General features: G+C 42.9%; 1 protein-coding gene across 1 annotated transcript in view; it reads left to right on the top strand.

Annotated features, from left to right (window-relative positions):
- LOC110486473 (atrial natriuretic peptide receptor 1) overlaps nucleotides 1-22,847 on the top strand; it is a 51,062-nt gene that overhangs the window by 18,973 nt on the left and 9,242 nt on the right. Inside the window, exons 5-13 of the mRNA XM_036945018.2 lie at nucleotides 2,246-2,381; nucleotides 18,602-18,696; nucleotides 21,194-21,329; nucleotides 21,533-21,617; nucleotides 21,772-21,892; nucleotides 21,996-22,070; nucleotides 22,166-22,243; nucleotides 22,366-22,470; nucleotides 22,712-22,783. Of these exons, the coding sequence (XP_036800913.1) occupies nucleotides 2,246-2,381; nucleotides 18,602-18,696; nucleotides 21,194-21,329; nucleotides 21,533-21,617; nucleotides 21,772-21,892; nucleotides 21,996-22,070; nucleotides 22,166-22,243; nucleotides 22,366-22,470; nucleotides 22,712-22,783 (903 nt within the window). The remainder of the gene's footprint in view (nucleotides 1-2,245; nucleotides 2,382-18,601; nucleotides 18,697-21,193; nucleotides 21,330-21,532; nucleotides 21,618-21,771; nucleotides 21,893-21,995; nucleotides 22,071-22,165; nucleotides 22,244-22,365; nucleotides 22,471-22,711; nucleotides 22,784-22,847) is intronic.

Here is a 22,847-nt window from a genome sequence, read left to right on the forward strand (position 1 = left end):
AAAGATTGGCATGATACATCCACCTATCCTCAATATGGCAGATTGACTGCATTCAAGTCCATCTTTCATCTCTGACTCCGGATGGAGGTGTCTGTCCTTGCATGCATGTGTGGGCTTTCGCGTCAGTGACTATTTAGGAAGGAAAATAAAAACAAAGAGCTTGACAGGCCACGTCATCTAACTGCCCTCCCCGTTCGACACACACAAATCCAGAATTGTACGCCAGGGCTTCTATTCCATCCCCGGGATGAAGGGAGGCTTGCCATTGGTCCTGGTGTCAGACAGGACTGTCTGGCACCCCTCACAAGCCGATGAATCACTTGTAGCAGACAGCTAAGTGCAGTCAATGTGATAAATAGACAGGTCTGAGTCTGGAGGATGAGAGAGAGGCACAGAGCATGAGAGCTCTGCCCTGGTCTACCTGGTCCTCATTCACCCTGCCTGCACATTGTGTCTGTACGTTTCCAATTGATGCAACTGAACTGAGTGAATTGTTTGAGTGGGTTATTGTCCTCATATTCCATTTTGTGATTGACGTGGACAGTTCTTTTGGTTTGGGGCCATTGTTTGGAGAGATGATGAGATAGAAGAGGAAATTGTTTCTCAGGCAGAATTGTGAAATTAATAAAGGGGTAGAAATAGGTACAGAGATGATAGGAAATAGTTATCGTTGAAAGAAATAGAAAGTGGTATTAACTTGAAATATATCAAACACTGTAGAGAAGCTTGTAGAAGAGACAAGTAGCAGAAGAAGTGATGTTCTCCATGGCAGTGGCACAAATATACAGTTGAAGTCGGAAGTTTACATATACCTTAGCCAAATACATTTAAATTTTTCACAATTCCTGACATTTAATCCTTGTAAAAATTCCCTGTTTTAGGTCAGTTAGGATCACCACTTTATTTTAAGAATGTGAAATGTCAGAATAATAGTAGAGAGGATGATTTATTTCAGCTTTTATTTCTTTCATCACATTCCGAGTGGGTCAGACGTTTACATACGCTCAATTAGTATTTGGTAGTATTGCCTTTAAATTGTTTAACTTGGGTCAAACATTTCGGGTAGCCTTCCACAAGCTTCCCACAATAAGTTGGGTGAATTTTGGCCCATTCCTCCTGAGAGAGCTGGTGTAACTGAGTCAGGTTTGTAGGCTTTCTTGCTCGCACACGCTTTTCAGTTCTGCCCATGTAACGGCTCTCGTTGGTGGTAGAAAGAGTAGACCAAGGCGCATCGTGGAAAGTGTTCATGATTTTAATAAAAAAAACACTCAAACAAAATAACAAAATCGAAAATGAAAACGCAAAGTTCTGTCAGGCAACAGTAACTAAGATCCCACAACCTAATGGTGGGAAAAAGGGCTGCCTAAGTATGATCCCCAATCAGATAGACAGCTGCCTCTGATTGGGAACCACACTCGGCTAAAAACAAAGAAAAAACATAGAATTTCCCACCCGAGTCACACCCTGACCTAACCAAACATAGAGAATAATAAGGATCTCTAAGGTCAGGGCGTGACAGCCCACACATTTTCTATAGGATTGAGGTCAGGGCTTTGTGATGGCCACTCCAATGCCTTGACTTTGTTGTCCTTAAGCCATTTTGCCGCAACTTTGGAAGTATGCTTGCGGTCATTGTTCATTTGGAAGACCCATTTGCGACCAAGCTTTAACTTCCTGACTGATGTCTTGAGATGTTTCTTTGTTATATCCACATCATTTTCCTGCCACAAGATGCCATCTATTTTGCACCAGACCCTCCTGCAGCAAAGCACCCCCACAACATGATGCTGCCACCCCCGTTCTTCACGTTTTGGATGGTGTTCTTCGGCTTGCAAGCATCCCCCCTTTTCCTCCAAACATAACAATGGTCATTATGACCAAACAGTTCTATTTTTGTTTTATAGACAGTGAAATAATCTGTCTGTAAACAATTGTTGGAAAAATTACTTGGGTCATGCACAAACTAACTGACTTGGCAAAACTATAGTTTGTTAACAAGATTTTTTTTGGAGTGGTTGAAAATCGAGTTTTAATGACTCCAACCTAAGTGTATCTAAACTTCCAACTTCAACTGTAGCTAGACATATGCAGTAGCTTTCTAATTATAGAAAATAATATCTATTGGATGAGGGTAATAGATGTACTATTAATACATGTGTGGTATGGTTGATCTAAGCGATCTCATAAAAAATAGGTGATGATAGATTTAATAACTTTTCTACAATTTCCTCTTGCTTCCCTGCAGATGAACATAATCTCTGGAGGGTTCTACGACGGGCTGATGCTGTACACCCATGCCCTGAACGAGACCATGACCTCGCCAGAGGACAGACCTGTGGGGAAAACCGTAACAAGGAGGATGTGGAACCGCACCTACAATGGTCAGTCCATTCCACGCACCTCAGTTAATAACCTGGATCTTTATTCCATTGAAACAGGGGTCCGATAGGTTCTAGGTTTTTTTGGAACATGTGTGAACATGCTTTCAGTCTAGCACTAGCTCTGTGCTCTGTCTCTGGTAACTACAGTGGTCTGCGTTTTGTCACAGAGACAATTTCAAAAGATTTGTGTGAAGACAAAATGTTCCATGTCACTGGATTATCTCTGAGCTCTGGTTTACGATCTCTTGTCAGTTTCCACCTTTGAGGAGGTAGTTCTGTAACAACAACACATTCAATGTCTTCCTTGCAATTTCGCTGTAGATTAATTATTGAGTGATTTGTGGCAGAATGAGAGAGAACCAGCACGATATAACAATACTCGCCATTGACAGAGGGTCACCTATTGGGTGCTTTGTGCCTTTAAAATGAGATGTACACCTCTTCAAGGGCTCTTCAAGACAAGACATTGATTTAGTTGCAGGCCATAAGAAGTCATAGGGCTCTCAAATGCCTGTTGGACATGTAAACTACATTACCAAAAGTATGTGGACACCTACTCAACATAAAATTAATCATAGGCATTAATATGGAGGTAGTCCCCCTTTGCTGCTATAATAGCCTCCACTCTTATTGGAAGGCTTTCCAGTAGATTATGAACATTGTTGCAGAGAATTTCTTCCATTTAGCCACAAGCACTATTGAGGTTGGGCACTGATGTTGGGCATTGGACCTGGCTCTCAGTCGGCGTTCCAATTCATCCCAAAGGTGTTTGATGGTGTTGAGGTCAGGGCTCTGTGCAGGCCATTTAAGTTATTCCACACTAATCCCGACAAACCATTTATGTATGGACCTTGAAGTATCCACTTCACAATAACAGCACTTACTGTTGACTGGGGCAGCTCTAGCAGGGAAGAAATTTGCCTGAACTGATTTGTTGAAAATCCTTTACAACAAGTTAGTTCATCAAATTTCTTCTTGTTGGAAAGGTGGCATCCTTTCCAACAAGTTAGTTTGTCAAATTTCTTCCCTGGGAGGGTTTGGCCAGCAGGGATGTTGGGGGAGGGTTTGGCCAGCAGGGATGTCCTTGTCCCATCACGCACTAGCGACTCCTGTGGCGGGCCGGGCGCAGTGCATGCTGACCCGGTCGCCAGGTGCACGGTGTTTCCCCCGACACATTGGTGTGGCTGGCTTCTGGGTTAAGTGGGCATTGTGTCAAGAAGCAGTTCGGCTTGGTTGGGTTGTGTTTCAGAGGACGCACGGCTCTCGACCTTCGCCTCTCCCGAGTCCAAACGGGAGTTACAGCGATGAGACAAGACTTTAACTACCGATTGGATACCACGAAATTGGAGAGAAAACAGGGTAAAAAAAAAAAGATATATATATATATATATAGATTTCCCTTCACCGGAACTAAGGGGCCTAGGCCGAACCATGAAAAGCAGCCCCAGACCATTATTCCTCCTCCAACAAACTTTACCATTGGCACTATGCATCAGGGCAGGGAGCATTCTCCTGGCATCCGCCAAACCCAGATTCGTCCGTCAGACTGCCAGATGGTGAAGCGTGATTCATCACTGCAGAGAACGAGTTTCCATTGCTCCAGAGTCCAATAGTGACTAGCTTTACACCACTCCAGCTGACACTTAGCATTGCGCGTGTTTATCTTAATCTTGTGTGCGGCTCTCGGCCATGAAAGCCATTTCATTAAGCTCCCAACGAACAGTTCTTGTGCTGACATTGCCTCCAGAGGCAGTTTGGAACTTGGTCGTGAGTGTTACAACCACTCGCCAGTCCCATTCTGTGTGCTTGTGTGGTCTACCACTTTGCAGCTGAGTCATTGTTGCTCCTAGAAGTATCCACTTCACAATAACAGCACTTACAGTCGACTGGGGCAGCTCTAGCAGGGAAGAAATTTGACGAACTGACTTGTTGGAAAGGTGACATCCTATGACAGTGCCACGTTGAAAGTCACTGAGCTCTTCAGTAAGGCCATTCTACTGCCAATGTTTGTCTATGGAGATTGCATGGCAGTGTGCTCGATTTTATACAGCTGTCATCAACGGGGCTGGCCGAATCCACTACTATTGTATTTACAGTATAGTGTAGGTTTCCACAAGTGGCGGTCAGTGCCTTTTAACATGAGGGAGGACGATTCTTTTTTTTAATGAGCATGGCCGTATTTCTATTAAAGCACATTAGATGACTGTCATTCATATTCCATTCAACCAGCTCAATGTAACGTTGATAGGTTTAGGCTACTACATGATACTCAAATTTTCCCTATACCCATCTTGAGGTTGCTACAACCTAGCCTATGAATGAAAGTTTACAACTTAGGTGCACACACAGGTCGAGAGAAATGTTTGTAATCAATGTGACAGATAATCTTGCCTGTCTAGCTGATCTAGGGTGTAATCATTATTCCAACAGTTGCAAGCGAGTTTCTGTTGGACAAATTCTGGTATGTTTATTCCTGTTTCGTTCCATTTGCTTCCGTTTAAGAAGCGTTTTTCAACAGAATCGGCGGAATGAATACACTCCTAATCACCACAAACACAATTCACTTTCATAGCAGCCACATACATACAGCATGATCCCTTTGATCGTTGGATTATTCCTTATCGTATCTATGCTCTCTCCTCCTCTAAGCTTTTTCCTTCGATTCTGGACTTCAATGCACAACACATCAGCTGTCTGTGACCAGGCAAAACAACTTTTCCAAGTCAAACTTTCATAACATAACTGCTAACCGCTACACACAGCCTACATCATTGTCACCATATTAGCTAACGTCAAGACAACATAGCTACTAGAACTAACCCCTTAGTAAACCCGCTACAATCATGCAGTACAGTGTACAGTTAGCAATAAATTATTAAAACCAAAAGCTTACCTTGACTTGGAAGAGTTCGAGTATGGAATAGCCATAGCCAGCTAGATAACATAGCATCCCTCTCTTAGCCGGGTGTTTGAGTAGGCTAAACTAGCTAGCTGCATTGGCTAGCTAAGTAAGTGAAAGGTAAACAAATAAGAAATATAGCTAGCTCTCTCTCTCTCTTTCTCTCTCTCTCTCTTGCTTCTCCTTCATTTTTTAAGAAATTAATTTGTTCAAAACTATCGTCTTTCTCTCTCTTTGAGTCAACTACTCACCACATTTTAAACATTGCAGTGCTAGCTAGCTGTATCTTATACTTTCAGTACTAGATTAATTATCTGATCCTTTGATTGGGTGGACAACATGTCAGTTCATGCTGCAAGAGCTCTGATAGGTTGGACAACGGCCTCCTGAAGTTGTCAAAATTTCTGTGTAAGTCTATGTAAGGGGGTGAGAACCACCAGTCTCTTAGGTTTTGTATTGAAGTCAATGTACCCAGAGGAGGACGGAAACTAGTTGTCCTCTAGCTACACCATGGTGCTTGTCACACCAGCCTTCACTTTGGCTCGCCCTCTTGTCCATCTCAGGCGTTCGGCGTCGCCGGCCTTCTAGCTGCTGCCGAACCTACTGCAGTCAAATGCGCTTCACTCATCAACCCCGGACTTGTCTCGTCATCATTACACACACCTTGTTCCAATCCCCACTCTATCACTGTATATATACACTGTACACCCTCTGCCATTTGTCTTTATCTTTCATTGTAAATGTTACTTGTTTTCCTGAGAGGAATCTCTCCTACTATTTCCTGAGTACTTTATATTTTTGTTTGTGAAGATATATTTTGAGCACAACAGCGTTTGGGTTTCGTCCCGCTTTGATCTATGGTGCTTAAATAAATTCAGTAGTTCTAAACCTGCGACTGCCTCCTGCCTACTCCTCTCTACACCAATGACATTGCTACCCTACAGAGTGATGTTGAGGCTACTGTAGACCTTCATTGCAAAACAGTGTATTTTTATCAATTATTTGGTGACATTCGAATATAATTTGTCTAAAAAGGATAGCTTTTTTAATGTTTCACTATTTTTATTTTTATGAAATTCACTGAGGAGAAGGTCCTCCCATTCCTCCTCTGAGGAGCCTCCACTGGTTTACACTGTAGTTACCATTTATGTTAGATGTTATAAAGTGGGAATAGGCTTTATAACTGTGGACATGTCCTTTGTGGGGAAGTTTTGCCAAAAACAGAAATCTCCTCAAAGCAGGGAAAATATTAAATGGAAAGGATCAATTAGCAGGCCATGGTTGTGTCATTTGGCCTTTTGAAGAGAAGCAGATGTTTCCTCTCCACGTCTATGCAAGATCTTGGAAAAGAAAGAAAGAGCGTCAAAAAGAAACAAAAAATGCCAACATTGTTATTGAACAGCCTTCTTCATCTCCACTGGCAGCTGGTTTGTAGTCAAGCCAAGGTCTGTAGCGGAAGAAAATTCATCTTCACTTTCGACTTCGAGCAAACACATTCCCGGACACTGCAAATGAATGTGTCCCTCAAATCCATTAAAATTCATTTAATTGTGTCCAGTTCAGTAAAAAAAAAAAGGAATTGATCACCGAGTCCTTGGTATCTCTTAATGGAATGTCAGTATCTGAGTCAATCTGGTGACATCATTGTCTTTTAAAAGCAAATTAATCCTAAAAGAACATCTTTATGACCACACAACATCAAATTATTTTTGACCTTTTCCCCTGTGTTATGCATTCTGGAGGAGGTAGTCCCCTTGCTGAACATTTCTAAATTAAATAATTGAATCACCCTTTTACTTTCTGAGGAAGGCCTCCATTGTGTTTCGTGTGCCAGTACCCCACTCCCCCCAAACACACACACCTCACTGACTAAACCATAAGGTTACGTGTGTTTACCCAGACTTGTGGGTTTGCACTAGTGTTTGACATTACTAATGGCCGATATAGAAGATGGTGATCTCAAAGCTTGTAGCAGGATGTCATCACCCCTTCTGTCCCAGTCCCAGTCCTTTGTGAGGGCCTTGAAGACAGATGCCAAGTCATAGCACCCTCTGTTTATTGGGACTTGAAGGGAATTTGAAGGGTTGGGCTGTTGATCTGATGTTTGTTTGATTTGTCACAGAGTCCAGGGGTCAGAGAGTCAGATTATGTGTGAGGTCACAGGAGACAGTGAAAGGCGCTTGACACCAAGCCAAAGGTAACAGCAAGAACAAATACGTTGAATCATTGGAAGAGAACACATACTTGAGGAGGTGACATACAGTGCCTTGCGAAAGTATTCGGCCCCCTTGAACTTTGCGACCTTTTGCCACATTTCTGGCTTCAAACATAAAGATATAAAACTGTATTTTTTTGTGAAGAATCAACAACAAGTGGGACACAATCATCTTCAAACAATCATTACGACATTTATTGGATATTTCAAACTTTTTTAACAAATCAAAAACTGAAAAATTGGGCGTGCAAAATTATTCAGCCCCCTTAAGTTAATACTTTGTAGCGCCACCTTTTGCTGCGATTACAGCTGTAAGTCGCTTGGGGTATGTCTCAATCAGTTTTGCACATCGAGAGACTGAATTTTTTTCCCATTCCTCCTTGCAAAACAGCTCGAGCTCAGTGAGGTTGGATGGAGAGCATTTGTGAACAGCAGTTTTCAGTTCTTTCCACAGATTCTCGATTGGATTCAGGTCTGGACTTTGACTTGGCCATTCTATCACCTGGATATGTTTATTTTTGAACCATTCCATTGTAGATTTTGCTTTATGTTTTGGATCATTGTCTTGTTGGAAGACAAATCTCCGTCCCAGTCTCAGGTCTTTTGCAGACTCCATCAGGTTTTATTCCAGAATGGTCCTGTATTTGGCTCCATCCATCTTCCCATCAATTTTAACCATCTTCCCTGTCCCTGCTGAAGAAAAGCAGGCCCAAACCATGATGCTGCCACCACCATGTTTGACAGTGGGGATGGTGTGTTCAGGGTGATGAGCTGTGTTGCTTTTACGCCAAACATAACGTTTTGCATTGTTGCCAAAAAGTTCAATTTTGGTTTCATCTGACCAGAGCACCTTCTTCCACATGTTTGGTGTGTCTCCCAGGTGGCTTGTGGCAAACTTTAACCAACACTTTTTATGGATATCTTTAAGAAATGGCTTTCTTCTTGCCACTCTTCCATAAAGGCCAGATTTGTGCAATATACGACTGATTGTTGTCCTATGGACAGAGTCTCCCACCTCAGCTGTAGATCTCTGCAGTTCATCCAGAGTGATCATGGGCCTCTTGGCTGCATCTCTGATCAGTCTTCTCCTTGTATGAGCTGAAAGTTTAGAGGGACGGCCAGGTCTTGGTAGATTTGCAGTGGTCTGATACTCCTTCCATTTCAATATTATCGCTTGCACAGTGCTCCTTGGGATGTTTAAAGCTTGGGAAATCTTTTTGTATCCAAATCCGGCTTTAAACTTCTTCACAACAGTATCTCGGACCTGCCTGGTGTGTTCCTTGTTCTTCATGATGCTCTCTGCGCTTTTAATGGACCTCTGAGACTATCACAGTGCAGGTGCATTTATACGGAGACTTGATTACACACAGGTGGATTGTATTTATCATCATTAGTCATTTAGGTCAACATTGGATCATTCAGAAATCCTCACTGAACTTCTGGAGAGAGTTTGCTGCACTGAAAGTAAAGGGGCTGAATAATTTTGCACGGCCAATTTTTCAGTTTTTGATTTGTTAAAAAAGTTTGAAATATCCAATAAATGTTGTTCCACTTCATGATTGTGTCCCACTTGTTGTTGATTCTTCACAAAAAAATACAGTTTTATATCTTTATGTTTGAAGCCTGAAATGTGGCAAAAGGTCGCAAAGTTCAAGGGGGCCGAATACTTTCGCAAGGCACTGTAAGTCATCAGGGACATCTCATCAGGTAAGTACCCAGGTTGTTTACTCTGCACTCCTCTATCCTTCCCTCTTTCACCCTGCTTTCCCATTTCCCGTTTATTCCCTCCATTACTGCCCGCCTGCTCCCTCTTTTTCCTTTAATCTCCTTGGCTGACCTCTCTTTACAAATGCCATCCTTCTCTCCTCAATCACTATGAGTTGGACCAGAGCACACAAACAACAGAGATGAACACTTCAGACAGACAGTGGGAGGGCAGAGCGGGCAGCAGCCAAGAACAGATGGAGTCTCCTCACACTGATTCTGTTAGCCCATCCGAACATAGGCATTGAAAGGCTGAGGGGTTTGTTTGGTTGCATGCGAGGACACAGTTGCATACTGAAACGTAAGCTGTTTGGTAGCTTTAGTTCATTGTTATGCTTCCGATTCAGTGCTTTTTAGTTATATTCTGTGTTATATTTTGTTAGAAAGTGAAGACAGCTTTAAGTTGGTCTAATGAAATACAAAACCTTCATCTGAAACTTGACCTCAGCATTTAAACTACAGTATATGACTCATGAGTAATTGTACGTTGTAAACTTGTGAAAGTGTGTGAAAATAATATTTCAATGTCAGAGGTGGATGTCCTGCTGTGTACACCAGCTAGTTAATGCCAGTCTCCCTGTCTTTTCTATCAGTCATTGTCCTTACTCATCGTCATTCCTTCACACCTTCTTCTCATCTCATTATTTCCTGGTCTAGCGCTCTTCTCCTCTGCTCTCAATCCTCTCCTCTGTGAACAGTTCTCTAATTCCATCCCACGGTATCTGCCTTCCTCTTTTTCCTTCCTCCTCACTTCACCAATCTGTCCATATTTTCTCTGTCTCATCAAGGTGTTCCTCCTCACTTCACTGCTCTGTCATATTTTTCCTGTCTCAATGTGTCTTATCCTCCTGAACTCTTATTTTACCCTCTTCTCCTCCTACATGACCTCTCTGTCTCCTCTAAACTCTCTGTCCTCTGCCATGGAAAGATCTCATTTCTCTTTTGGCTGTCATGTTACAAAAAGTCCCCCTGGAAAAAAAGAGGAAATCCCCAAAATAGGAGAGTAATCTAATCAGGCGGAAACCAGAGCTCCTGTGGCCGTGTCAGTAGGAGCCATCTCCCTCTGACGCCAGCCTCCACCCTCCGCTCATCCCTCTATCTCTCTCTGTCCATCTGTCTCCACCTCCTTCTCTTTTCCCTTTCTCTCCCCACCATCCATCATTCATTGTCCTTTTTCTCTGCCTCTGTCTTCTGTGCAGTGGCCCTGGTCACTTAGGCAGCTGGTATTTCCAACGGTAGGTCTGGCCTGGGTCGAGCTGATAATGAGCTGTGTGAATCTGAAGCCTTGTCATCCGAGCCACAGTGGAGCGCAGGGCTGGAGTGTGGAGTGCACTGTAAAAAGGAGACAGGCAGACAAGTGGGCAGAGGGGGATAGGAACAGAGAGAAAGAATGAAGCACTGTTGTGCTTGTGCCCTTTGGTTCATCATGTGAACTGAAACTCTACAGCTACATGGTACATGGTAGGTCCCCATTGTTCCAGAAGTATTTGGTAACTGGGGAATCTTGTCAATGCTATTAGTGGGCAACGGAGTGCCTGTAAAAAGGATTGACAGAGACCCTACAGATCTTAGTCTAATAGCATTTAGCGATAGAGACCCTTTCATGTCATTCATAACTAGAGGTCTTGCTCTCTTTCTCTTTCTCTCTTTCTCTCTCTCCCTCCCATACTCCCTATCTCTCCATCGGAGGCTAAGAAAAAATCCCATGATGAGTCCAGATGAATAATGAATACTATACATTATTCATAAGTAAGTCCTAGGGTAGTACATTTTCCCATCCTTAGTTACCTATATATTTCATGAAACAACTGTTGTTTATTTATTGACTGTTGTTGACTGATGTGATAAGGTAATCAAAGTAAACGCATAGATTGCTGTACAACAGGTGTGTGCCATCCTTAGTTAGTTAGGCAGGGGCTGTTACAATTGAAGTCAGAGGTTTACATACACCTTAGCCTAATACATTTAAACTCAGTTTTTCACAATTCCTGACATTTAATCCTAGTAAAAATGTCCTGTCTTAGGTCAGTTAGAATCACCACTTCATTTTAAGAATGTGAAATGTCAGAATAATAGTAGAGAGAATTATCTATTTCAGCTTTTATTTCTTTCATCACATTCCCAGTGGGTCAGAAGTTTACATACACTCAATTAGTATTTGGTAGCATTGCCTTTAAATTGTTTAACTTGGGTCAAACGTTTCGGGTTTCCCACAATAAGTTGGGTGAATTTTGGCCCATTCCTCCTGAGAGAGCTGGTGTAACTGAGTCAGGTTTTGTCCTCCTTGCTCGCACACGCCTTTTCAGTTCTGCCCACACATTTTCTATAGGATTGAGGTCAGGGCTTTGTGATGGCCACTCCAATGCCTTGACTTAGTTGTCCTTAAGCCATTTTGCCACAACTTTGGAAGTATGCTTGGGGTCATTGTTCATTTGGAAGACCCATTTGCTACCAAGCTTTAACTTTCTGACTGATGTCTTGAGATGTTGCTTCAATATAGCCACATAATTGTCCTACCTCATGATGCCATCTATTTTGTGAAGTGCACCAGACCCTCCTGCAGCAAAGCACCCCCACAACATGATGCTGCCACCCCCGTGCTTCACGGTTGGGATGATGTTCTTCAGCTGGCAAGCCTCCCCCTTTTTCCTCCAAACATAAAGATGGTCATTATGGCCAAACAGTTCTATTTTTGTTTAATCAGACCAGACCAGAGGACCAAAGTACAATATTTGTCTCCATATGCAGTTGCAAACCATAGTCTGGCTTTTTTATTGCGGTTTTGGAGCAGTGGCTTCTTCCTTGCTGAGTGGCCTTTCAGGTTATGTCGATATAGGACTTGTTTTACTGTGGATATAGATACTTTTGTACCTGTTTCCTTCAGCCTCTTCACAAGGTCCTTTGCTGTTGTTCTGGGATTGATTTGCACTTTTCGCACCAAAGTACGTTCATATCTAGGAGACAGAGCACGTCTCCTTCCTGAGCGGTATGACGGCTGCTTGGTCCCATGGTGTTTATACTTGCGACCTATTGTTTCTACAGATGAACGTGGTACCTTCAGGCATTTGGAAATTGCCCCCAAGGATGAACCAGACTTGTGGAGGTCTACAATTTTTTCTGAGGTCTTGGCGGATTTCTTTTGATTTTCCCATGATGTCAAGCGAAGAGGCACTGCGTTTGAAGGTAGGCCTTGAAATACATCCACAGGTACACCTCCAATTGACTGAAATGATGTCAGTCAGCCTATCAGAAGCTTTTAAAGCCATGACATCATTTTCTGGAATTTTCGAAGCTGTTTAAAGGCACAGTCAACTTAGTGTATGTAAACTTCTGACCCACTGGAGTTGTGATACAGTGAATTATAATTGAAATAATCTGTTTGTAAACAATTGTTGGAAAAATTGTTGGAAAAACTTGTGTCATGCATAAAGTAAACGTCCTAAACGACTTGCCAAAACTATAGTTTGTTAACAAGACATTTGTGGAGTGGTTGAAAAATTAGTTTTAATGACTCCAACCTAATTGAAAGTAAACTTCCGACTTCAACTGTATGTATGTAGAACACACTTTGATCCAGGGACATAAGCTGCAGGTGGTTTGCAGACTGGCAAACTTTTTCATGTCTGCCTGGGTAGAATAATGCCATAGTTATTTCTCACAGTAAATGCAATTATTTCAAGGAGAGGTGCTTGTGGGGAGACATTAAAAGCATTCCAAAAAATAATTAGAATTAACCGATTAATTTTTCGACAAAAGTAATCACATTCTTCTCCAATGCAAGGCCAAAATTCCAAGCCTGTGTTTTCAGACATCAGACAACTAAGTAGAGTGAACAAAAAATAGCCTGCAAGTTAACCTCCTGGTCTAGCTGATGTCGAGCTGCAATATCATACTGCAATATCACACTACAGTGAGTGTACAATAAGGTCAATATTTGCATATACTGTATGTGACAGGAGTGCTCCCACGTTTAGCAGCAGTGATAATAAATACACAATATATCACCTATTCCCATTTGTTCACTCTGTAGATAAGAACAAAGGCTGTTTATGTGGCTCTAATGGAGCTCTATCAGCAGCTGCTCTCATTGCTTCACAGCAGCTAGGGATTGTAATCACCTGGTTGGCACCATACATATCCATAAACTACACTGTGACTTGGTGGAAAATCAAATGGTGCAGTGACCCTTGCACTGTGCACTTTGTTAACGGTTGTTGTTATTCATAAGAGTGCTCTTTGCTTTCTCCAGATTTAAAGTCAAAGTACTTTCCAGTTATGCCCTGAATTAGAGAAGTGTTTGATTGTAGGTTTCATTAATGTTTCGGGACGCACTGCGACAACCTGCATTGTGTTGCTAGTCCTCCCTCTGTGTGCCCTTTTCAAATGCTTTGACAGTTGCCTTGTGCATTTATCAACTAGAAGCCTAAAAACCACAACATGCCACTAATGTGGACTCACCTCTGGCTTTTTCATGGACATTTTCTTTCAGACACTTGACCTTTTTTTCTACCTTGTAAAGATGTTTCTGGAATCTTTTGTTTGACTGCGAGATCTTCTTGTTATACCCCAACATAAAGAGGACCAGACTAAAACAATGTGTGTTGTGCAGTCTTGGATGGAGGGAGTTGACACCTGATTTAGGAATAGGCAGCCCAGGAGCATGTGCATGGTGACATCTCCTCCAGGTTAGCCGTCAGTACGGAACGGGTCATGCAATGTTTTTCAATCAGATGTTAACTTCCTAGGGACACACTGCTGTGCAAATCAAACATATTGGAAAGGCGCAGAGGTGAAACTGATTCCCGTTTTAGTTTAGGTAATTACAAGGATTTGAACAGTGAGGGGAATAAGATGAGACAAACAGGATGTTTTACTGTTGTTGATGATATATGAATTTACATAATGTACCAAGATATATACAGTACATAAAGGGAGGCAGCCAGTATAGACCTTATACATAGAGAGAGGGAGGATGTCAAGATGGAAGGATCAGGTTACAGCTGCTTTTCTCTCTGGCTTCTGTTCCATTAACTAATGGGCCTGGATGGGTGAGAGAGATTCAGACACTCTAGGACAGTGGAAGATGTATAGAACTTGCTTCTTCATTATTGAAAACCGCATGTTTTGGCAATACAGCCTTCATCTGATATACTGTACTTTCAATACGCATCACTCATGACTTTACATCACTACAGTCCATTTGAACTTTTTAAGAAAGCATACAGGTAGTTCTAATTTACCAAACTAACACACTAGCTGTCAAGCTACTGCGCTGTACCGTAGCTCACAATGTGGCACCTTTCTCCACACGCTCTGAACGCCTGCCCTGATTGCTAGCGCATTGTGCAAATGCCACCCCCCGGCTCTGTTCTTTGCAGCAGAATTAAAGTCTGTCTGCACTACCAGACTAATACAGCTCTGGTGGACTGAGCCTCTATCACTGCAGCCCACTAAATTCAGCCGTCCCCCCACCATTTCCATTCAAGGTATAAGAATTATTAAAGAGTTATTAATGAAGAGTAAGACAGCAGTAAGAGATATATGAGGCTAAGAAAAATGGATGGGTGGAGGGATGGATGGATACATGGACGGACAAATCAAATCAAATTTTATTTGTCACATACACATGGTTAGCAGATGTTAATGCGAGTGTAGCGAAATGCTTGTGCTTCTAGTTCCGACAATGCAGTAATAACAAGTAATCTAACTAACAATTCCAAAACTACTGTCTTGTACACAGTGTAAGGGGATAAAGAATATGTACATAAGGATATATGAATGAGTGATGGTACAGAGCAGCATAGGCAAGATACAGTAGATGGTATCGGGTAAAGTATGTACAAATGAGATGAGTATGTAAACAAAGTGGCATAGTATAGTATAAAGTGGCTAGTGATACATGTATTACATAAGGATACCGTCGATGATATAGAGTACAGTATATACGTATGCATATGAGATGAATAATGTAGGGTAAGTAACATTTATATAAGGTAGCATTGTTTAAAGTGGCTAGTGATATATTTACATCATTTCCCATCAATTCCCATTATTAAAGTGGCTGGAGTTGAGTCAGTGTCAGTGTGTTGGCAGCAGCCACTCAGTGTTAGTGGTGGCTGTTTAACAGTCTGATGGCCTTGAGATAGAAGCTGTTTTTCAGTCTCTTGGTCCCAGCTTTGATGCACCTGTACTGACCTCGCCTTCTGGATGATAGCGGGGTGAACAGGCAGTGGCTCGGGTGGTTGATGTCCTTGATGATCTTTATGGCCTTCCTGTGACATCGGGTGGTGTAGGTGTCCTGGAGGGCAGGTAGTTTGCCCCCGGTGATGCGTTGTGCAGACCTCACTACCCTCTGGAGAGCCTTACGGTTGAGGGCGGTGCAGTTGCCATACCAGGCGGTGATACAGCCCGCCAGGATGCTCTCGATTGTGTATCTGTAGAAGTTTGTGAGTGCTTTTGGTGACAAGCCGAATTTCTTCAGCCTCCTGAGGTTGAAGAGGCGCTGCTGCGCCTTCTTCACGATGCTGTCTGTGTGAGTGGACCAATTCAGTTTGTCTGTGATGTGTATGCCGAGGAACTTAAAACTTGCTACCCTCTCCACTACTGTTCCATCGATGTGGATAGGGGGGTGTTCCCTCTGCTGTTTCCTGAAGTCCACAATCATCTCCTTAGTTTTGTTGACGTTGAGTGTGAGGTTGTTTTCCTGACACCACACTCCGAGGGCCCTCACCTCCTCCCTGTAGGCCGTCTCATCGTTGTTGGTAATCAAGCCTACCACTGTTGTGTCGTCCGCAAACTTGATGATTGAGTTGGAGGCGTGCGTGGCCACGCAGTCGTGGGTGAACAGGGAGTACAGGAGAGGGCTCAGAACGCAACCTTGTGGGGCCCCAGTGTTGAGGATCAGCGGGGAGGAGATGTTGTTGCCTACCCTCACCAGAGGGATGGTTAAAGGAACCTGGGACTAAACAGCTCCCTCTGCAACTGGATCCTAGACTTCCTGACGGGCCGCCCCAAGTGGTAGGTAACAACACATCCGCCAGGCTGATCCTCAACACGGGGGCCCCTCAGGGGTGCATGCTCAGCCCCCTCCTGTACTCCCTGTTCACTCACGGCTGCATGGTCAGGCACAACTCCAACACCATCATTACGTTTGCTGATGACATAACAGTGGTAGGCCTGATCACTGATGAGACAGCCTTTAGGGTGGAGGTCAGAAACCTGAACATGTGGTGCAAGGACAACAACCTCTCCCTCAACATGATCAAGACAAAGGAGATGATTGTGGACCACAGGAAAAAGAGGACCGAGCACACTGTAGTGGAGCAGGTTGAGAGCTTCAAGTTCCTTGGCGTCCACATCAACAACAAACTAACATGGTCCAAGTGCACCAAGACAGTCGTGAAGAGGGCGCAACCAAACCTATTCCCCCTCAGGAGACCGAAAATATTTGGCATAGGTCCTCAGATCCTCAAAAGATTTTACAGCTGCACCATCGAGAGCATCCTGACGGGTTGCATCACTGCCTGGTATGGCAACTACTCTGCCTCCGACTGCAAGGCACTACAGAGGGTAGTGCGTACGGCCTAGTACATCACCGGGGCCAAGCTTCCTGCCATCCAGGACCTCTATACCAGGCGGTGTCAGAGGAAGGCCCTAAAAATCGTCAAAGACTCCAGCCACCCTAGTCATAGACTGTTCTCTCTGCTACCGCATGGCAAGCCCTACCGGAGTGCCAAGTCTAGGTTCAAGAGGCTTCTAAACAGCTTTTTCCCCCAAGCCATAAGATTCCTGAACAGCTAATCAAATTGCTACCCAGACTATTTGCACCCCCCCACTCTTCTACTACTCTCTGTTATTATCTATGCATAGCCACTTTAACAACCCTACCTGCATGTACATAATTATCTCAATTACCTCGACACCGGTGCCACGACACATTGACACATTGACTCTGTACCGGTACCCCCTGTATATAGCTCCGCTATTGTTATTCACTGCTGCTCTTTAATTATATGTTTTTCTTATCTCTTTTGTCTTAATTTTTATTTTTTAGTTATTTACTTAAAACTGCATCGTTGGTTAAGGGCTTGTAAGTAAGCATTTCACTGTAAGGTCTACTACACCTGTTGTATTCGGCGCATGTGACAAATACAATTTGATTTGATTTAAAGGCAACATTTTTACTGTAAATGTGTCTCCATTATTTGATATACTTCCCATACCTAGTTTGCCTTAACACAGACAGACCAGCCAGGGACCATACCCCAAAGAAGTGCTACTCCCAATTCCTGGAAGTCGTGCTGACATCACCCACATGACTCATTGGTCAATGTTAAGTGTATAATGTTCTATTAAATAGGTACTAAATCATGACTCCACTCCCCTTACTTCCACACCTTAACCTGTCCCAGACAACCAAACACCATGCAGCCCCCCATGCAGACGCTGGCCAAATGTCATTTTCCCAGACCAACCACAAGGTTAATTATTCTCTAACCACTGCCCGCCTGTGTGTGTGTGTGAGTAGGGCAATAACGTCTGTGGGAAAGTGTGTGCGTTTGTGCACGCGTGCATGCTACCCTATCTTCTGCATGTCCCTCTAGCCGATAATCCGTCCCATATCATAGCACATCTCTCAGGCCCTCTCTCCTCTGATTAGAGGGATGACGCCTGTATATTTCTTTATTACTAGGATAACCCCATTTGGATTGGACATTTCCATGCCGGTAATGGCATCGCCTGTCATGTAATTTCTCCCTATAGACACCTCTTTCCATTTACACTCAATATGGAATGGCTCTCATGCTATTATCTGCACCTCCAAACCAACCCTGGGCTGTTGTCTTAGCCGGAAATGAAAGTAATGTTATACAAGATGGCCATCTACTAGATTTATTAGCAAGATAGCCCAGCTATATTACTGTGATTATGGATGAATACTTTTGGGTGGACCTAGGGTGTACCAACTTATGTTGTGTTTGCATCTGTGTATCTCCAACACCATCATTTGAAGTGAAATTGTTGTCATGACCAATGTTTATTTTGATTGTTATGGCTGTTTATTTTTTACGTTTGAGATTTTTGTTATGGGTGTTCTAACTTGCACAATGGTTGAGATTTTTTTCCGGTGTCGGCTAATGGACAACCTCAAATGTAAATCTGCTCTCGTTTCGTAACGACAGTAATAATTTGTAGTAATTACTGTTACCCGCTGAGTGCTTTGATGATTATTTTCATCCCTGAACTGGGTATTAGTGTAAGCTAACATTAATTTGGTCCCTTTAAATATTGTCTGACTCCTCTACCTCCCTTTGGCTCCTCTCTCCTTCTGGTCCTCAACAGGTGTAACAGGCCTGGTGCAGATAGATGAGAATGGGGACAGAGAGACAGACTTCGCTCTCTGGGACATGAATGACACCAACACCAGTGTTTTCCAGGTACTGAAAACACACACACATCTCTCTCTCTCTCCCTCGTACACTAAGGCTCCTCATCTCTCGTACACTAAGGCTCCTCATCTCTTTCATTCTACCAGTGCTCATAAAAGCTGCCTGCCTGTGTACACATGCTCTGTGTGTTTTGGAGATGGGAGATTAAAACTAGATGTACTCCAGAGGCATTAACATCTGGAAGAAAAGAGCTCTACAGTTCATAGAAAGACCTCCATATTTCCATTAACACTACAATATACCATCTGCTCAGGGTGAGGGTAAATGGGGAAACAGCTATATATAGCTATAGCATACAGTATTAACAAACCTATTTCAGTTTACATATGATAATTTAATATGTAATGTCATCCACCCAGTGCCAATGTGTTTGTCTTATGTAATGACAGAATGATAAATATTCATTGGTGGCAAGCCACTGAGGTTAATGACCAGCTGATCCAGCGAGATCTAGAGTACTGTATGTACATGTACAGTTGAAGTCGGAAGTTTACATACACTTAGGTTGGAGTAATTAAAACTCGTTTTCCAACCACTCCACAAATGTCTTGTTAGCAAACTAGTTTTGGCTAGTCGGTTAGGACATCAACTTTGTGCATGACACAAGTAATTTTTCCAACAATTGATTATAGACAGATTATTTCACTTATAATTCACTGTGTCACAATTCCAGTGGGTCAGAAGTTTACATGCATTAAGTTAACTGTGCCTTTAAACAGCTTGGAAAATTCCAGAAAATTATGTCATGGCTTTAGAAGCTTCTGATAGTCAATTGGAGGTGTACCTGTGGATGTATTTCAAGGTCTACCTTCAAACCCAGTGCCTCTTTGCTTGACATCATGGGAAAATCAAAATAAATCAACCAAGACCTCAGAAAAATATTTGTAGACCTCCACAAGTCTGATTCATCCTTGGGAGCAATTTCCAAATGCCTGAAGGTACCACGTTCATCTGTACAAACAATAGTACGCAAGTATAAACACCATGGGACTACGCAGCCGTCAAACCACTCAGGAAGGAGATGCGTTCTGTCTCCTAGAGATGAACGTACTTTGGTGCGAAAAGTGCAAATCAATCCCAGAACAACCGCAAAGGACCTTGTGAAGAGGCTGGAGGAAACAGGTACAAAAGTATCTATATCTACAGTAAAACAAATCCTATATCGACATAACCTGAAAGGCCACTCAGCAAGGAAGAAGCCACTGCTCCAAAACCACCATAAAGCCAGACTATGGTTTGCAACTGCACATGGGGACAAGGTTGTACTATTTGGAGAAATGTCCTCTGGTCTGATGAAACAAAAATAGAACTGTTTGGCCATAATGACCATCGTTAAGTTTGGAGGAAAATGGGGGAGGCTTGCAAGCCGAAGAACACCATCCCAACCGTGAAGCACGGGGGTGATAGCATCATGGGTCTGGTGCACTTCACAAAATAGATGGCATCATGAGGTAGGACAATTATGTGGATATATTGAAGCAACATCTCATTACATAAGTCAGGAAGTTAAAGCTTGGTCGCAAATGGGTCTTCCAAATGAACAATGACCCCAAGCATACTTCCAAAGTAGTGGCAAAATGGCTTAAGGGCAAAAAAGTCATGGTATTGGAGTGGCCATCACAACGCCCTGACCTCCTATAGAAAATGTGTGGGTAGAACTAAAAAAGTTTGTGCGAGCAAGGAGGCTTACAAACCTGACTCAGTTACACTAGCTCTGTCAGGACGAATGGGTCAAAATTCACCCAACTTATTGTGGGAAGCTTGTGGAAGGCTACCTGAAATGTTTGACCCAAGTTAAACAATTTAAAGGCAATACTACCAAATACTAATTGAGTGTATGTAAACTTCTGACCCACTGGGATTGTGATGAAAGAAATTAAAGCTGTAATAAATCATTCTCTCAACTATTATTCTGACATTTCACATTCTTAAAATAAAGTGAAGATCCTAACTGACATTAGACAGGGAATTTTTACTAGGATTAAATGTCAGGAATTGTGAAAAAATTAGTTTAAATGTATTTGGCTAAGGTGTATGTAAACTTCCGAATTCAACTGTGTGTGTGTGTGTGTGTGTGTGTGTGTGTGTGTGTGTGTGTGTGTGTGTGTGTGTGTGTGTGTGATAAGGGAGAGAGAGTGGATGCTTTTCACCCAGTGTGAGGGGGTGAGTGTCAAGTCTTTGGTCTGATTAGTGGCTCATTGAATGTCGTCTCCCATTATCACCCTATGCTAATGCATTGCATTGAGAATAATGTGTCAATCTTGCCAGCCTGCCATCTCACTGTCTAAGAGGACCACAATGGAAATAAGCCTTCTGGCTTTATTCTGTTTTTATCCTCTAAAATGTTTAATTATGTAATGTTGTCTCCGGCTGGAACAGCCTACTGCTTTAAATGATCTAATACATTCAATCAATCAATGTGTGGTATGTTATTTGTCTATAACATTAGACATGTAATTGTAAGTAATACTGTGCTCCTTGCCAGATTGTGTTGGTGTACAACGGCTCTCAGAAGAAGCTGAGGGCCTTGCCTGGGATGGACATCCAGTGGCCAGGGGGCGCTGCTCCTTTAGATGTGCCCGTCTGTGGCTTCAAGAACGACAACCCAGAATGCCTTGCACGTCAGTGGACTCCGTCTGTCTCTCACTCACTTTTATATACACTGCCCCCCATAAAATGTCTTAGTTTGCATGACGTAGCAGAAGTTATAGTAGTCATAACCAGTCAAAACAGTTTACGATGACTGACTTTACACTGTCATGCAGTGGCTGTATTGAAGGACACCAGCGGACCATAAAAATGTTTCCCCTGTCTCTTTTTCCAGGAACCATCACAATCCACCAGATGGTAACAATTGTGGTGTTCTTCATCATTATCATCATCCTCACCATTACTGTCTTCATATACAGGTGAGTGTAGACAGGCCAGTTCAATTAGCAAGTATGCACAAGGCCTAGAATCTACGGGAAGAGTTTTATGTCATTACGTTTATAGCATTGTTAACATATCTAAAAGAGCAATCTATCATCACTCTCTCGCTCTCTCTCTCTTTCGCACACACAGGAAGCTGAAGCTTGAAAATGAGCTGGTGGCTCAGCTGTGGAGAGTCTCCTGGGAGGATATTCAGATGAGCAACATGGAGAAAGTGCTGCGAAGCGCAGGCAGCAAGCTCACTCTGTCCCTAGTGAGTCCACACTCACATGAACGCTTGTAACAACACACACATTTGACAATACACACAGTCTTACACAAAACTGATCCCATCCCACCTTTGGCTTTATTTACAGAGGGGCTCCAACTACGGCTCCCTATTAACAGGAGATGGAAACTTTCAGGTGTTTGCCAAGACAGGCTATTACAAGGTAAGTGGGGTGTGTGTGTGTGCGTGCGTGCATGAAAGAAAGTAACCTTTTAATGCCAACTGGATTGAATGCATAATGTTTTCTCTGTCTTTCAGGCAAATATTGTGGCCATCAAATACATCAACAGAAAACGCATTGAGCTCACCAGAAACGTGCTGTTTGAACTGAAACATGTAAGTCCTCATGAGGTTGTAGTGTGACGTGTGTATACTCCAGAATGCATATGTGCATCAGAGAATAGCGCTGTCCCTAAATGTGTAAGTCACATGGTGTGTTCCTTTCCTTCCCTCCCCAGATGCGTGATATTCAGAATGAGCACCTGACCCGCTTCATCGGAGCCTGCATCGATCCCCCCAACATCTGCATCATCACAGAGTACTGTCCTCGGGGTAGCCTACAGGTAGCCACCCCTCACCACATCTCCACTATAAGATAGTCCACTGACCCATTACAAATCTTTAGGAAGCATTTTCCTTGTCTAAATGGTGTGTGTGTGTGTGTGTGTATGTGTATGTGTATGTGTATGTGTATGTGTATGTGTATGTGTGTGTGTGTGTATGTGTATGTGTGTGTATGTGTATGTGTGTGTATGTGTGTGTGTGTGTGTGTGTGTACGCATGGGTGTGTGTTTCATCCTTCAGGACATCATGGAAAACGAGAGCATCACACTGGATTGGATGTTCAGATACTCTTTAATCAATGACATTGTCAAGGTAACCACTGCTCTACACACTCTCCTGCTTATCTTTCCATGTGTCAACTTCAGTTGACCACAGA

The sequence above is a fragment of the Oncorhynchus mykiss genome, chromosome 2, assembly GCF_057628025.1.
Source record: "Oncorhynchus mykiss isolate SJ-2025 chromosome 2, ASM5762802v1, whole genome shotgun sequence".
Taxonomy (NCBI): domain Eukaryota; kingdom Metazoa; phylum Chordata; class Actinopteri; order Salmoniformes; family Salmonidae; genus Oncorhynchus; species Oncorhynchus mykiss.